Source organism: Alnus glutinosa, chromosome 3 (assembly GCF_958979055.1).
Source record: "Alnus glutinosa chromosome 3, dhAlnGlut1.1, whole genome shotgun sequence".
Taxonomy (NCBI): Eukaryota; Viridiplantae; Streptophyta; class Magnoliopsida; order Fagales; family Betulaceae; genus Alnus; species Alnus glutinosa.
The window spans coordinates 10,417,981-10,434,303 of NC_084888.1; the positions used below are offsets into that span (position 1 = coordinate 10,417,981).

Below are 16,323 nucleotides of genomic sequence, written 5' to 3' on the forward strand. Positions count from 1 at the left end.
TTCTTTTCGCCATTTCTGTTCTCTCTTCCTGTTTTCTCTCTCTCATCAAAATCAGGCGGAGAGAGAAATACAGAGAGAGAGAGACAAGAAAGAAAGAGTGTTTAAGAGAAAAGCAAGGGGGGTGTACGTAAAGACTCCTTCATCTTCTGCTCTCTCTCTCTCTCTCTCTCTCCCTGGGTTCCATATACCAAAGACTCGGTCTTTTCACATTTCTTTCGCAAAGATGATCTCCCTGAATAGAAGCTCTTTCCTGGTAATATTGACGAAACCCATTTCTCAGATCATACTTTCGTCCACACCAACTTCGCCAAAAAAAAAAAAAAAAATTTACATCATTTTCTGTGTTTTTCATTGTCCTGCCTTTTCACATTGAAACCCAAAAAAATTCTCAAACCTTTCCTAATTTCCAGTTGGTGTTCGTATGTATTCTTTTTCTGGGCGCTCGTTCTTTTAGCCCTATCAATTGAAAATTCTCAAATTGTATTTTATTTTTACTTTTTCCACCTCTAAGTTCTGTTAATTTTTTTGGTCAAATTTGTTTTCTTTTTAATTTTTTTTCTTCTTCTGTGGGCGTAGAATAAGCCCGGGATATCTGGCTCCTGTGGCACTTTCTCTGGGGCTCAGAGAAGAAGGTCAGCTTCGGTGAGAGTAGTAGCTTCGAGCTCAAACGGCCGGGCAGGGGACAGAAACGCTGCCGTTTTGGTGGAGAACACGTTGAAGGAAATGAGAGAAGGTTCCTCCGTGATTGCTGACGTGGACTCCAAATCCGTCGTCGGTGGTGGGGTTCAGGACGTTTACGGCGAGGATACCGCCACTGAGGACCAGTTTGTGACCCCTTGGAGTGTCTCTGTTGCGAGGTGAGGGACCAACGATCTGTTATGCTAACTAAAGAAAGATTTTAATTTTATCTTGCGTGTGTGTGTTTTTTTTTTCCTTTCAAATAAATGTAGGTGTTTCGATGATATCCATGTTCTTCTTTTGGCTTGATATATTGTAATTTACATCTCTAATGTCCAGTAACTTGTATATACTTTTTGCTTCACTTTTTTCTGATGTAATTTCGTTTTTGTAAGTAAAAGGAATTGCTGTGAGAAGTGCAACAGTTTGGTCCTTCATATTCTCTATTTCAATTTTTATTTTTTTTTGCGGGTAAATTATTATTATTATTATTTTTAATCGCCATCATGGTTTTGCTTTTATGTTCTTGATTGATTGAGGACCTGGGTCTTGTAGTGAATATTGCAGGTCACAATGTTTTGAGAAGACGGATATCATATTATAATGGGATTTGATTCCTAAGCTACACCAAACACATCAAAGTGCACAACACCCTTTCACATGAGGGGGACCCTACACACTGGCCCCACTCCCATTGTGAGGAGGTGTTGTACACTTGTTGTGGTGGTGTTGTAAATTTATCATTTTCCTATTATAATATTCTGCTCCGGTTGACTTTTTTTGTGACATTAATAAAACGTACTACCATAAGTATGTACAAATGTTCTTCTTACTCTTAATTCATGTTCCCTTGTTTCAGTTTTGTTTGATCTGGTGCTACTAGACTTTCATGAACTTCCATTTTGGGAATTTTTTATTTTTTATTTTTTTACTGAAATAATAGAAAGTTATATTAGCAATTTTCTTAATTAAGATTCACTCCTAAGATGCATATCTAATGCAGTCTGCATTTTTTTTTCTCATTAGCATAGATATGATCCATTTTGCTTACATATAAGTTGTTATTCAGGGATGTTAACTAGGATATAAGTGAGTTTTCTATGAATTGATTTTTTGAAAAATTTTCTGGCAAGTCTTTCTAAATTTATCTGGGTTGGTTCAATAATCTGAATAGTCCATACAACAAAGCCTCCTTTTTCATAAGTCCTCGTTTTCCTTAGACCTTGGACATAATAATATCTGACGGTTATATTTGTTTGAGGCAGCTTTAGCCTGTTTCCTGGTTATCAGTTGGATGAACTACCTTCACGTATGATGCTATATCTTAGCTTTCTAATTTGTTGGGTTTTCTCTTGCTCTGCAGTGGTTATTCTTTGTTGAGAGATCCACACCACAATAAAGGGCTTGCCTTCACTGAAAGAGAGAGAGATGCTCACTTTTTGCGTGGTCTTCTCCCCCCTACAGTTGCTTCTCAAGAGCTTCAGGTTATCACCAGCTTACCTTCTACCTTCTCACATAGCGATTGGTTTATTTTTATTTTTTTCCCTTTTAATAATATCAACTTAATGTTATTGCCACTCTACTCAACCAGGTGAAGAAAATGATGGACAATATCCGCCAATATCAAGTTCCACTGCAGAAGTATATGGCCATGATGGATCTTCAGGTAGGCATTTATGCAATTTATTTTAATTTTGAGCTCGAATTTTTTAGTTGGAGTCTTTGCTACACAGTTTTAAATTTTCATACTTTCTTGGATTGTACTGAATCATCTGACTTGCATGTAACTTAATTAATTCTGAGTAAATACTATTTTGATGACTCCAATATTGTTACATACAATCTTGGATTCTACTCCTTTCCCTTGGAAGAGTATTTAGTGAAATAAGGTCCCTATGAGAGTGGCTTTTTTGCTTGGTCAGCAGCTCTAGGGATGTTTTTCACCATGAATGATCTAAGAAAGCGGCATGTCATAGTGGATTGGTGCTGTATGTGTAAAATGAGTGGTCCACTGAGATTGTTAGTTCCTTACTAAATACTATTTTCAATCGAGTTGGACTAGCTTGGGCTGCACCTAGATGAGTGGTAGACCTATTCACATGTTGGAGAGGACAATTTGTTAGTCTTCAGAGTGCAACAGTATGAAAGATTGTTCCATTTTGCCTAATGTGGCATCTTTGGAGGGAAATAAATGATCGAAGTTTTCAAAACTGTGAGAGAATGGTAGTGGAACTAAAGAATTTTTTCTTCATTACTCTACCACTGGAAACTGCCTTTGACTACTTTACTATTTCTAGCTTTCATGATTTTCTTGAACTTTTTTCTTTTTCTACTTAGATGTTTCTCTTGTATACTTTCTGTGTACCTGGGTTGTGTTTGTGCACATTTTTAATGAATTTTTGATATATATATATATATATATATATAGAAAAAGAATGAGAATACATGTTTTGACTTAAAAGCATGCAGTACATAAATTCTGAGTAAATATACTGGTGATAACTCCATTATTGTTTCATTCTTATAGAATGAGAATACATATTTTAGCTTAAAACATGCATTACTTGTCTGCATATTGCCTCTTGCATTTATATGAGTGATGTCAGTTTTACTTCTAGTCATTTATTAGTTTCCTGCTGAAATTTAATACTATCAAGTTGTTGCTTTGCTGATTTTTCAGGAAAGAAATGAAAGGCTGTTCTACAAACTTCTCATTGACAATGTTGAGGAATTACTGCCAATTGTCTACACTCCCACCGTTGGTGAAGCTTGCCAGAAATATGGGAGCATCTTTATGCGTCCTCAGGGTCTCTTTATTAGTTTGAAAGAAAAGTATGTTTGGTTACACTTGTTTTAGTTCCCTGAATTTTTGGCCACTTCTAATGCAATGTTTTCTTGATTATTGTGTTGAAACTGATAACTAATCTTTTTGCAGGGGGAAGATTCTTGAGGTTTTGAGGAATTGGCCTGAGAAGAATATTCAAGTCATTGTTGTCACTGATGGGGAGCGGATTTTGGGGCTAGGAGATCTTGGTTGTCAGGTAAGTTCTATCAAGAGTTTGAAATGTATGTTATTGCGAGAGTGGTTAGAGTATTGATCTTATGACAATTTGTGAAATTTTGACAGGGGATGGGAATACCAGTGGGAAAACTTTCCTTATATACCGCGCTAGGGGGAGTTCGTCCTTCAGCTGTAAGTATCCACATAAGCAATGCTATTCTTTCTTCACGTGGCTGAGTAAGAACCCATGTATATCACCAAATAAACATGATATGTTTATCTGTTTGGCAATGTCATTACCTTGCTGAAATCTGGGTTGCGATCCTTCTTCCAAAGTAGGGGAAGAAGCATAGGTTTGATCTTTGGCTTCTATTTTTCTATTTGTAGTGCTGGGGACATTTGTATGTAGGGTGCCACCACAGTATTTTGTTGTTGGGGGGGGGGGGGTGCTGCCTTTGTTCATGTAGAAAAGCTGAAGGTGTATTCAGCAGTCAGCCATAATAATACCCTTTTTCTTTCTTGTTCCAACTAACAGAGCAATATCAAACTTGTTGATTGTTTCAGTGCTTGCCTATAACCATTGATGTGGGCACAAACAATGAGAAATTACTGAACGACGAATTTTATATTGGGCTTAGGCAAAGGAGGGCTACTGGGCAGGTTCATAATTTGCTTACTAAATTCTTCTAGCTTTCATTTGTATATTTGATACTAGTCCTATAACAATCTGCTATATTTCTTACTCATTTTCTCTCTCTCTCTCTCTCTCTCTCTCTCTCTCTCTCTCTCTCTCTCTCTCTCTCTTGGACTTCAGGAATATGCTGAACTTCTACATGAATTCATGACTGCAGTCAAGCAAAACTATGGAGAAAAAGTCCTCATTCAGGTAGTTGGTCCTAGGCAAAGACATAATTTCATCGTTGTCTGGTTTGCATGGCTTATTTAAATATTTATTTATTTGGAAAAGTTGATGTTTCTAAATCTGTTGGCCATGTGTTGCAGTTTGAAGACTTTGCAAACCACAATGCTTTTGATCTGCTTGCAAAATATGGCACAACTCATCTTGTTTTTAATGACGATATTCAGGTAAACCATTGTTGATTTTTGATGTGATATCTGAGAGATTGGGATAAACGTATTTTCAATTCTCTATATGTTTGGTGGCTGCTAACAACAGTTTTCGTTTTTCTAGTCTCTTAGATTTTTTGAATTCGTGTTCTGCTACTTCTCCCTAATTGATGAGACAGCTTAAATATTTCTCGTGTATTTGGGTTGTGTCCCTTTGCTCTTTTGAATAAGATGAATTACTTATGAAAATAATAATTTTTTTTGGTTATTCACTTCATTGCAGGGGACGGCATCCGTCGTACTTGCAGGGCTAATTGCAGCTCAGAAATTGGTTGGGGGAACCTTAGCTGACCACAGAGTTCTATTCCTTGGTGCCGGAGAGGTTAGTCTATATTACCCTGTATTGCACAATTAATGAAAAAGATTGAACTAAAAACAAATTCCTGGATTGTAAAAATTAGCAAATGGGTAAATATATGACAGAATAAAACTGCTTGTGCTCCTTAAAACTGCTTGGTCCTTGTTCACTCCAGACCTGCCTTTTTTCATCAAGACCTTTAAAAATAACCGTATCGATTTATAATGGAGAATATAGGATCTTCCTTGTTTCAAGTGAATTATTTCCTGGTCCCCCTCTCTCCACTTATTACTTTGCATACTGCCACATTGTTGTTGTGTCTCACTCGTGACTCGTGTGATGGTTACAGGCTGGTACTGGAATAGCAGAACTCATAGCCCTTGAAATTTCAAAACAGGTTATAAGCTATTATCTTTGTTATTCCTTTTTTTTTTTCCAGGTTTTATGATTTACTGAGGAATTTTATTTAGGATATAAATCTAACTACAGTATTATACCTGATCTTCGAGCAGACAAATGCCCCACTGGAAGAGACCCGCAAGAAGATTTGGCTTGTGGACTCAAAGGTATAAGAAACCTGAAATAGCTCTTTTCTGTGTGAAGTAGATTATTTTTTCTTTTCACGAGTTAATATTGCATGTAATCCTTTAACAGGGATTGATTGTCAGTTCCCGGAAGGAATCACTCCAACATTTCAAGAAGCCGTGGGCTCATGAACATGAACCCATTAAGGAACTCGTGGATGCTGTTAACGTGTGAACTACCTCCCTCTCTCTCTCTCTCTCACACACACACGCGCGTGAAAGCAGACAGACATACAGATCTAAACAGACACCGAACATAGGTTTCTTAGCTCTAACTTGGCTTGTGTTTAATAGGTCATCAAGCCAACTGTGTTGATAGGAACATCAGGAGTTGGAAGAACATTTACCAAAGAAGTGGTTGAGGCTATGGCCTCCATCAATGAGGTAATTTTCTGTCTACTAATATGTTTGAGAAGCTATATTTACACCCTAAAGAAGTTAAGGCTGACCTTTGTCTATGCCTGTACTGCTTGTAGAGACCTATTATTCTCTCTCTTTCCAACCCAACTTCACAGTCTGAATGTACTGCTGAGGAAGCTTATAGATGGAGTAAGGTAATACAAACATGCACTTGTAGTTGGAGTTTTTCAAAGGATATCGTACCATTAAGCTTCTTTATCCCCTATAAAGAATATCAAATCGTTATTGCTTGATATCATTGAGCTTTTATTACACTTCCAGATAACAAAAAACGACTTACTTATTTTTTGATTTTTTTTTCCCTCTTTATTACCTACAGGGTCGTGCCATTTTTGCTAGTGGAAGCCCATTTGCTCCAGTTGAATATGAGGGGAAAGTATTTGTGCCTGGCCAGGTCTTAACCCTTAAAGAATTCTATGAAGTATATGCTAAATGTTGATACGTGAGAAAGTTAACTAATATTGTTTTTGTTTTTCTTTGTGATTCAGGCAAATAATGCATACATTTTTCCTGGATTTGGTCTGGGTTTATTAATGTCCGGTGCTATCCGTGTTCATGACGACATGCTCCTGGCAGCCTGTAAGTGCACCAAAACATGGACATTGAGAGTTCACTTTCATTTTGCCTTGGGTTAGAGGATGTCAGGCACCTTTTTCAGGCTATTAAGTCTAAAAGCAGGATTGGTTATTTTTCTCAAAACTTTCACCTGCTCATGAAGAAAAAAACTCTCGTAACTTTCACCTAATATACCATGTTATTAGATTCTGAGCTTTTTAACAGGTGGGCCAAATATTGGCCTAAGTTGGAAGGGCCTGCTGGGCAGATATTGGAAAGAAAAGGAACTGAAAATATGAAAGAGTCGGTGGGTTGAGTAGAAATGGGATGTTGAAAGAATCACTTGGTAACTTTAATACAATCAACTCAACCCAAAAAGTTGTCTCTGGAGATTGACAATAATTATGATAATTTACTAACTTATATGCTTGTCTCTTTGGAATGTATTCTTGAGAATTATTTAGTCCTTTGAAATGATGAACTTTCTTCATTCTTCTGAATATGTTGTAGCATATGATCAATCCCAATTCTTGTGATTGAGATTCTTGCCCCCAATCCATGATAACCCATCACATCTTTTGCTGTGTTTGTTTTCTTGGAACAGCGGAAGCTTTGGCTGCACAAGTGACCCAGGAGAACTTTGACAAGGGGCTCATATACCCTCCATTCACCAACATCAGAGAGATTTCAGCACAGATTGCTGCTAAGGTGGCTGGCAAAGCTTATGAACTTGGTGAGTCCGACGACTATCGCTCAGCTCCACAAATTTGTTTTCCAACTCCAGAAGCTTAAACATTTTTACGTTTTGCAATTGATGTGTAGGCTTGGCTAGTCGCCTTCCTCAGCCAAAAGATATGGTGAAGTGTGCAGAGAGCTGCATGTACAGCCCTGCCTACCGAAGTTACCGGTGAATTGCTGCAAGTTTCGCCATTTTCGTTATATGAAGCTCACTATAATTATATGATTCCATTTTCGTTTTCAATTTCCTCATTTTCCTTTTTTTAAGTTTTGTTTATTCTATCCTCCAAGTTGGGCGGGGAAGGAGAGATAGGGTGGGTGGTGGTAGTTGGATTACAGGTAAAATGTAGTTTGGAAAGTGTTGTGAACTGTTACATTTTTCATTTTTTTTTACATGAAATAAAAATTCAAAAAATTACCACATTCGAAGCATTTTATGGAGTTTCAAGGTTGTAAGCTTCCAAGTATAATTCAACCACAACGGGATCCAACTTAACTTAAAAGCAAAAATGTAAAATCAGTTCACGAGGGGGCGGTATCAAAATGAACTCAGAGGTCCTTGTAATATATTAAAACAATAATTTACTCTTACTCAAATTTTGTTTTTTGAATTAACAGATTTTGATAGTGTGACGATAAAATTATGATAGATATATATGACATGTATCTTATTTAAATTAGTGTTACATTAATGCAATGTTAAGTCGTAGACGAAATGTTTAAGGTAAAAAAAAAGATAGTAAATTGTTGTTTTGACGGACCTACGGGCTTATGATTTTATGATTTTATTTTGATATCATAATAAGCTATTTGTAAAGAGAAATGATTCTTACACTCATTTCTCACAACAAGCTGATGTGGTTGGTAATATTTTGTTACTTTTTTACAAAAAGAAAAGAAATGAAAACAAAAAAATAATAAAATATTACCAGCCACGTTAACTTGTTGTGGGATTGTTGTGAGAAATGAGTGTAGAGATCATTTCTCATTTGTAAATCATTTGAATTGAATTTGTATTTTTTCCTTTTAGTTTAACCAATGCTTTGGATATTTATTTTCTTTTTTTATTCTTTTGTGGGACTGAATCCGTAAGATGTTTTATAAACCTAGGCTCGTTAATAGTTTGTATGAAATTAATCTCTGTTTTAGAAACAACCTATTTGAAAGGGAGAGTATCAATTTTATGGGTAGAATTTAAATTTAAATTTAAATTTAATTAATTTTTTTTTTTTCGTAATTAACAAATATGAAGTAAGTGCATTTAACGGTGTACCTGATGTTAATATTGACATGCCTCTTAAAAAATTTAAATGGGAAATCATATACATCATAAAATGAATTAACTTAAATTTTGATACTAAAATAAATATTATCAGTTTTACTTGGAAGGGAGAGTATTGTTGTGTAACAGAGCTCCCTTTCAACTCGAATTGACAAGTACATCTTTTTAATCTGGATATTTTGTAAGAATTATTGACAATTCTGAAATGAAAGAAGCTCCAAGAATTGCAAAAAGACAGTTAGGGTTAATTTGTTCTGAATGAATCTACCCCAATCCACTACTTGGCCTTGGTATGAGAACTGACATTAAACACCACATCAAACACACCATGATATGTGTTTTGGTAACCATTTTTAGGAAGTATCCTTTTTTTTTTTATTAATGTTTTGGTTGTAAATGTGTTTTGACGTGACATAAAAGTAAAATGAGTTTTAACTTTGTTTTACGGTGAAAATTGTTTGTTAATGTTTCTGACTTATTTTGATAAAAAGGAAAAAGAAAAAGGAGAATGAGTTAGCAAATTAATGGGGCCACAACTCATTAACCCTAACGAGTTGGCTCAACTATTTATGCTTGAAGGCTTTGGACTTGATGGTTTTCCAATCAAGCCTAAAGTTTGAATATCCTTCAAGTGCAAGTAATTTCTTGAGGTTATGCCTACATCGAAACTGAATCTAACCCGATCTATGTGGGGACTAAGAAGTGCGTTGCATGAGCCCGGAATTTGCTCTTCAGGTGAAAGGACGTCCAGTCATTAAAAGAAAAAAGAAAAAAGAAAAACAAAAAAGGGCCGCAACTTTTGTGTCGGTGAATGAAATTTCAAAGTCTATAGAAGTGTAAATTTCTGTACCCACTCTATGGCACATTGGGCCACAGCCAAATTCAACTCTGGCAGCATTCTCACATATCCTCCTATCCCCTTTGTCCCAATTGTTAGCGACTTAGCGGTAAAGATCTTTTATAGATTTGTTTAGATCTAACTTTAGCTTTGTTTAAGCTTTATTTTAGCTTTAGCTATAATTGTAGCTTTAGCTTCTGTGTAGGGGTGGACAAATTATTCGCTTACCACCTACCGAACCGAATCGCCATCGACTGCCTATCGACTAATTTCGGTTCGGTAATCGGTATAAAATTTTGTTCCAAAAGCTGGTTTGGTAACCGAACCGAACCACTTTTCAATCAGTAACCGAACCAAAACGAATTGCCTTTTATTTTGACTGATCAACCGAACCGACATAAAATAAAACGACGTCGTTTTAGTAAGAACGAAACGTTTGATCGTCTTTTTTTCCTTTAAAAAAAATCAAAATGACGTCGTTTCATTACCGATGTTAACCGATTTAACCGACTGCTTATTAACCGCTTAACAGACTTAACCGATCGCCTATTAACTGTTTAACCGAAATAAATTCACCGACTGCATTATGACAAAAGTCGATTAACCGACCGAATTAATCGCCTACCAAATCGATGCCTACCCCTACTTCCGTGTTTCTTATGTATCTAAATAAAAAATTAAAAAAAAAAAAAAAAGAATTCAAAGTCCATAGCAATCAAAGAAGGAAACAAAACAAGTAAACGTGATGAGAGAAGCAGCATGGTAGACCTTTTACGGCGGTCAGAGGTAAACGGGAGCGTCAAACAAGTCCCCATTATAAATTATAGCGTGTGGACCTATCCAAACTCTCAACCAGTACTGTACATCCACGTTACATAATAATTCACCAACCAAAAATTTCTTTGATGTTCTTCTACCACAGTATTTATTTTTATTTTTATTTTTATTTTTAAAGTTACCACACAGTATTATTGTTCACGTGAATCACGTTGCTTTTTATTAAAAAAATAATAATATTTTTTTTTTTTATCAGATTAAACTTTTAAAATGATAAGTGATTTAACACTTACTTTTGATGATCAACCACATGGTACGTAATGAAAATTCAGACACGGAATCGGTCACACTTTTCATTTTACTGTCTTCTTGCAAACCTTAAAAACGTTGAAAACTTGTCTCTTCATTCCCACTGCTTTTTGACGCCATAATAATTCTAATTTCTAGGTCCACTACTACTACTTTTCAACCTTTTTTTTTTTTTTTTTTTTTTTTTTTTTTTTTCTTTTTTTTCTTTTTTCCTTAATGTATGATAATATATATATATATAATAAACAAAATTTTCACAAGCCGGATCCACAAATTAAAGGAGGACATATATAATTAGGTCATTTTCCTTGTTGACCGTCAAACCCTAAGAAAATTTGTACACGGCATTAATTTCTTGAGCATGGCGGAACAAATTCAGTCAATCGTTGAACAATTAAAGATCGAGCTTATCTTCCATGACTTGGGTCTTCGACTTGTATTTTTTTTTTTTAAAAAAAGAAAGACCATGATATTAATTAATGTCTTAGTTTATAAGGAGGAACTCGAACGTTGATTTTATAGTTGAATTATGAAAATGGTGAAATCAGAGAAAAGACTTCAAACTTTGACACATTTGAAAACAAAAAGGAAGGCATTGGAAGCCCATCTTTTGAAAGAAAACATAAACAAATAGGAAATAAAGACAATAGCGAAAAATAAGGTAAAATAAAGAACAAAAGATCTTACGTGGTTCGGTTTATGAACGACGTCCACATAATAAAATCTAAGAGTTACATTATACTTTTATTGCTTGATGAGTTTACTATACAGAAAGACTATATTTTTAGAGCTTATAGATTAAATATAATCATAATCAGATCCCTTAATTTATGGTGATTCAATATTTTCAAATTCTTAAATTCAAGATAATCTAATATTTATTAAAGGCAATCGAATTCTTAACTTCAAAGTAATCCAAATAGAGTAATGATTCACTACCACCTAAATATACAACTTTCCACCACCTTATCTATGTGGCAAGATGATCCTCCACTTTAATTTATTTTTAAAAAATAAAAAAACTCAAAAAGTAGTGGAGGACCATCTTACCACATAGGCAAGGTGGTAAAAAGTTGTATATTTAGATGGCATTGAATCATTATTCATCCAAATATACTCTAACATCTTTAAGCAATTTCGAGGTATTAAGTTGAATTATAAGGATAATGTGCTAATGGATCATGAACTGCTCGCCATACGTATATTAAACTATTAAGTTGCGAGGAGGTTATCAGAAAAAGATAAAAGTTTTGAGTGAGAGAATAATGTCCTAATCAAGTTTGGTATATATATATTAAATTGTCAAAAGGAAGGAATAACTCTCACGTCAACACTTTAAATGACATAATATTATTATATTATAAAATAAAAATTACATAATATTATATATTATTACTCTCTCTCTCTCTTACTGGTTTGACTTTTTTTTTTTTTTTTTTTAAAAAAAAAACATTTTTACGTAAGCTTATTTTTTTTTTATTAATATCGATAGTATTCGATACGATTTATAAATTTAGCACAAACTCATCATAAAATTAGATAATTGAAATTGAAGAATTTGACCATGAGTTTATATAATTAATTTAATATATAATAAGATTCAAATTGAAAAAAGTACACATAACCTCCTCAAACTACCACTCAATTGTCAATGTATCCCCCAAACTATCAATTGTGTCAATCTCCCCCCTTAAACTACCAGAAAATATCAATGTCCCCCTAATGATAAAAATGTCCTTCATAAAATTATTAAAATAAAATAAAAACTAAAAAAAATTATTAAAAAAATATAAAATAACAAAAAATTATTCCAACAAAAAAATTAAAAATTAAAACTGTTTTTTATTATTTTTTTTAAATAATAATTTTCAGTTTTTTTTTCTTTTTTTTTTAAAAAATTGTTTTTTTTCGTTTTTTTAATTAAATAAAAACTGTTTTTTTTTCATTTGTTTTATTTTTTTTAAATAAATAAATAAATTTCAGTTATTTTTTGTTTTTTCGTTTTTTTTTTTCTTTAAAAAAAAATTGTTCTTTTTCGTTTTTTAATTTAATAAAAACTGGTTTTTTTTTTCATTTGTTTTATTTTTTTTAAATAAATAAATTTCAGTTATTTTTTTTTTTGTTTAAAAAAATTTGTTATTTTTCGTTTTTTAATTTAATAAAAACTGGTTTTTCTTTTTAATTTTTTTCATTTGTTTTTTTTTTTTAAAAAAAAATCAGTTGTTTTTTGTTTACTTTTTTTTAAAAAAAAAAAATTAAAAAATTTGTTCTTTTTTTTTAAATATTTTTTTTTTCGTTTTTTATTTAATTTAATTTAATTTTTAATTTTTAATTTTTTTAAGTTTTTTAGTTTTAGTTTTAGTTTTAATTTTTTTGAATTTATGAGGACATTTTTGTCTTATTCAAAAAAAATTAGGGTTATTTTTGTCTTTTTGTTGGTCTTAGGGGGGACATTGACATTTTGTAGTTTAAGGGGAGAGATTGACACAATTGATAGTTTAGGGGGTACATTAACAATTGAGTGATAATTTGAGGGGTTGTGTGTACTTTTCCCATTCAAATTTAACGCGTGAATATAAGTTAGTATCCAAGCACAATAAACGTGTGACTTTGGGTACATAATCATGACCGACTCCGTGGGGACGTGGGATGCATGTCCACGTGGATTAATATCATTGGATGGTTATGATGACGATTGGATGGTTATGATGACGAGGGCTAGCTGCTTGATACAAGGGCTGACTTCGTGGAGAGAATGGTCGAGATTGATTTGGATCAAGATTCAAGACCTATCAATTTGTTGATGGACGGTGATGGAGATTTGGGTTGAAGACGGTCAATTTGTTGATCAAAGAAAACTACGCGCAAACTTTTTCATTTTGTCGTTACTCGTAATAAACTGATCACTAAAGACACGCTTTCTTCCTTTCTTTTTTTTTTTTTTTTTTTTTTCGTTTTTTTCAAAGTCGCTTTCTATCTATAAAAAATAAAAAATAAAAAGAAAAAAAAGAAAAAGAAAAGAAAGACGCTTTCTTGCTTCTTGGGTCACTGCCCACTGCTCGCTGGTCAGTCTTCCTGCGGAGGAATGAAGAGAGAGAGAGTCATAACTTTGAAACCAAGACAAATCCTTTTAATATATGACAACGATAATATAATATACGGTTCACTTACCAACCAAGGAAAACAATTTATCGTTTACTTTTGCCTTTAATTTTTGTTTTTTTGTTTTTTTTTTTTTTTTAAAGTTAATTTTTGTTTTATTAAATAAAGGTAGACGGGTGCTTGATAAAAGCCGCATAAAAAGGACTTAGACGGTAAGAATACCAGTAGTACCTATTTTAACCATAGTAACATTTCCCGGCTACAAGTCGTACAACATGAGCCTAGATGGTAGGAATTACATGCAATCTCTCTCAAGTCTAACCAAGCCACAGCTTGAACCTGCTCAATTAAGGCATTATTAAGACCCGGTGTGACTAATACCAATAGGATTGATGATTTACTTTTCAAGAGTCAAACTCTTACCCTAATACATGTCCAGCCACTTAAAAAATTTTCTTGAGGCCACCGCAAGAAAACATTAGAAAAATCTCAAAACACAACACCGACAAATGACAAGGCGGAAGATGATAATCAGTACCGACGCGTGTAAGCCACTCAGTTTCTTCATCTTTTTACGCGTATTAGTCTGATCATGAAGTCATGTTATTTGATTTTACATAACAAATCAATCTTACAAGTTCATACTCCGTTATTGAATAATCTGCATGAATAATTTGTCGTCTAGAGAGAAAAAATTAGTAAACGTCGTCAAAAAAGAATAATGATATATATATATATATATATATATATTAGACAAACATTTGAAAATTGATGTGATAAGCTCTAACGTGAAGCCAAATCCCAAAAACTAACAATATATAAATACAATAAAATAGTAAAAAAAAAAAAAAAAACTGTTCAGAGATTCTCTCGAGGACTACTACTTTTCTTGTTTGTCTCTCAAAGATCACAACCAAGGGTATAGAAAATCATATCTTACACGATAAAAGTCACACTTATCCTGTAAGAGATTCCTGGAAGTTCATCTCCAATTAAGATAACGTACTTTATATATATTACTTCTTTTCTGTAGAAAATGATGCAAACCTTCTCCTGTAGATCGTGATAGATTCGGCTATAAGCTTGACTTTCCGTTCATCCTCCCCCGGCCATTTTCTTATCTCTTCCACCACGTGCTGCCACGTACGTTGCATCCCTAAAAGTTTCCCTATCCTGTGTTTTCACGTGTCCGTACATATCAGCTTTTATCTTTTATCTTGAGATAATATTCTTTTATATGGGTGAAAAAAAAATCTCACAATTACTGCACCGGCCAGTATTGTTGGTTCTTGCTCCTGTACGTGCTCCATGGATGGATCCATGTATCTGGTCCATACATGTTATGGCTGTGATCATGACTGGACCATACAACTAGCCGCGTGGTCCGTTGCAATAATATATTGTAGTACTAGCTATTTGTTCTTTTGATAATCATGCTAGGTTTAGCTCCATTGGAAAGAAAGAAAGAATTTAAATAAATGTAATGTTATTAGGATTATAGTACGTTTGAGATTGCAATTTAAGTTTAGTATATAATTATATGGGTTAATTAGTTCGTGGAAGTCAAGGTTTTTTGGGACAATGAAGGACCGAAGAAACTTATATTAATGCAATAGATAATTAAATAAAATACAAATGTAGAAGAAAAAGAGAAAGCCTTTTTAAACATCTACGTTCATTGCTACTGAAGAATTCAGAATAATTACGTACATCTTGTTGATAATTTTTACTGTATAAACAAATTGAAATAGATAAAAATAATACAACTATAGTAGGTATGGATATTGATTTACAATTAAAAGATTCGAGATGTAGGGCTCCGTATCGATTAAATCGGTGACGATGTGTGTATTTTCACCTACCAAACCGAATAAATCGGTGAAAGTCGTTAATTAACTGGCGTCATATTGATAAAAATGAATTTCAACTATTTCGGTTAAGTCGATTAGTTGTGGACTTTTCTTCTTCTTCTTTTTTCTTTTTTATTTTTTATTTGACATGTTTTCGGAATAAACAAGTGACGCAAAAAAAATGAGGGTCAAAGTAAGTTAAGTCGGTTCATTTTGGTTAACCGACAATAAAAATTATACCGCCTATCAAATCGAACCGACATCAAAATTGTCATTTTATTCTGATTACTGACCGCCCGAAGTAGGTAGGTGGTCGGTAGATGGCATATAGTAGGTATGAATTTTGATTACAAATAAAAGATATGCTATTAGAATAATTTGATTAGGATCATTTATTCTAACAGGGACAATGATAATATTCTAAAATTTTGGTACTAGATCTTTCAATTCAAAAATAAATATTTAGATCACCATTGCGTACTGTTACTTGGATCCAAAGCTTTGGTATGTTCTTTTTTTTTTTTTTTTTTTTTTTTGTTTGGGCAGATTTGCTACGTACTTTGACATTTGGTAATATGTACCAATCATAAGTGGCCATTCTAAATAGAAAAATGTTTAAAACTTTTATAAGTTTTTTTTTTTTTTTTTTTTTTTTTTTTTTTAATTTTATTTTATTTTATATATTTTATTAAAATAAAATTTCCACGTAACATGGTTAATGTTATGTAAACCATCACGTTTACGTATGACCGTCTACATTTTA

At 33.3% G+C, this 16,323-nt stretch overlaps 1 protein-coding gene across 1 annotated transcript; it reads left to right on the plus strand.

Annotated features, from left to right (window-relative positions):
- LOC133863002 (NADP-dependent malic enzyme) lies at positions 1-7,825 on the plus strand. The gene is made up of 20 exons (XM_062298966.1): positions 1-253; positions 577-857; positions 2,042-2,162; positions 2,270-2,344; positions 3,359-3,510; positions 3,614-3,719; positions 3,806-3,871; positions 4,244-4,339; positions 4,494-4,565; positions 4,682-4,765; positions 5,031-5,129; positions 5,455-5,502; positions 5,618-5,671; positions 5,760-5,858; positions 5,984-6,073; positions 6,166-6,243; positions 6,429-6,503; positions 6,598-6,688; positions 7,269-7,397; positions 7,487-7,825. Exons 1-20 carry the CDS (start codon positions 224-226, stop codon positions 7,573-7,575), a joined length of 1,935 nt encoding a protein of 644 aa, XP_062154950.1. The 5' UTR covers positions 1-223; the 3' UTR covers positions 7,576-7,825.
- The last annotated feature ends 8,498 nt before the right edge of the window (positions 7,826-16,323 follow it).

What these genes read in the sequence shown, in the direction of transcription:
- LOC133863002 (XM_062298966.1), top strand. Translation starts at nt 224, where the DNA reads ATGATCTCCCTGAATAGAAGCTCTTTCCTG. An exon ending in AAGCTTATAGATGGAGTAAG is followed by an intron (nt 6,244 to 6,428) that starts GTAATACAAACA and finishes TATTACCTACAG; the next exon opens with GGTCGTGCCATTTTTGCTAG. An exon ending in TGGCAAAGCTTATGAACTTG is followed by an intron (nt 7,398 to 7,486) that starts GTGAGTCCGACG and finishes ATTGATGTGTAG; the next exon opens with GCTTGGCTAGTCGCCTTCCT.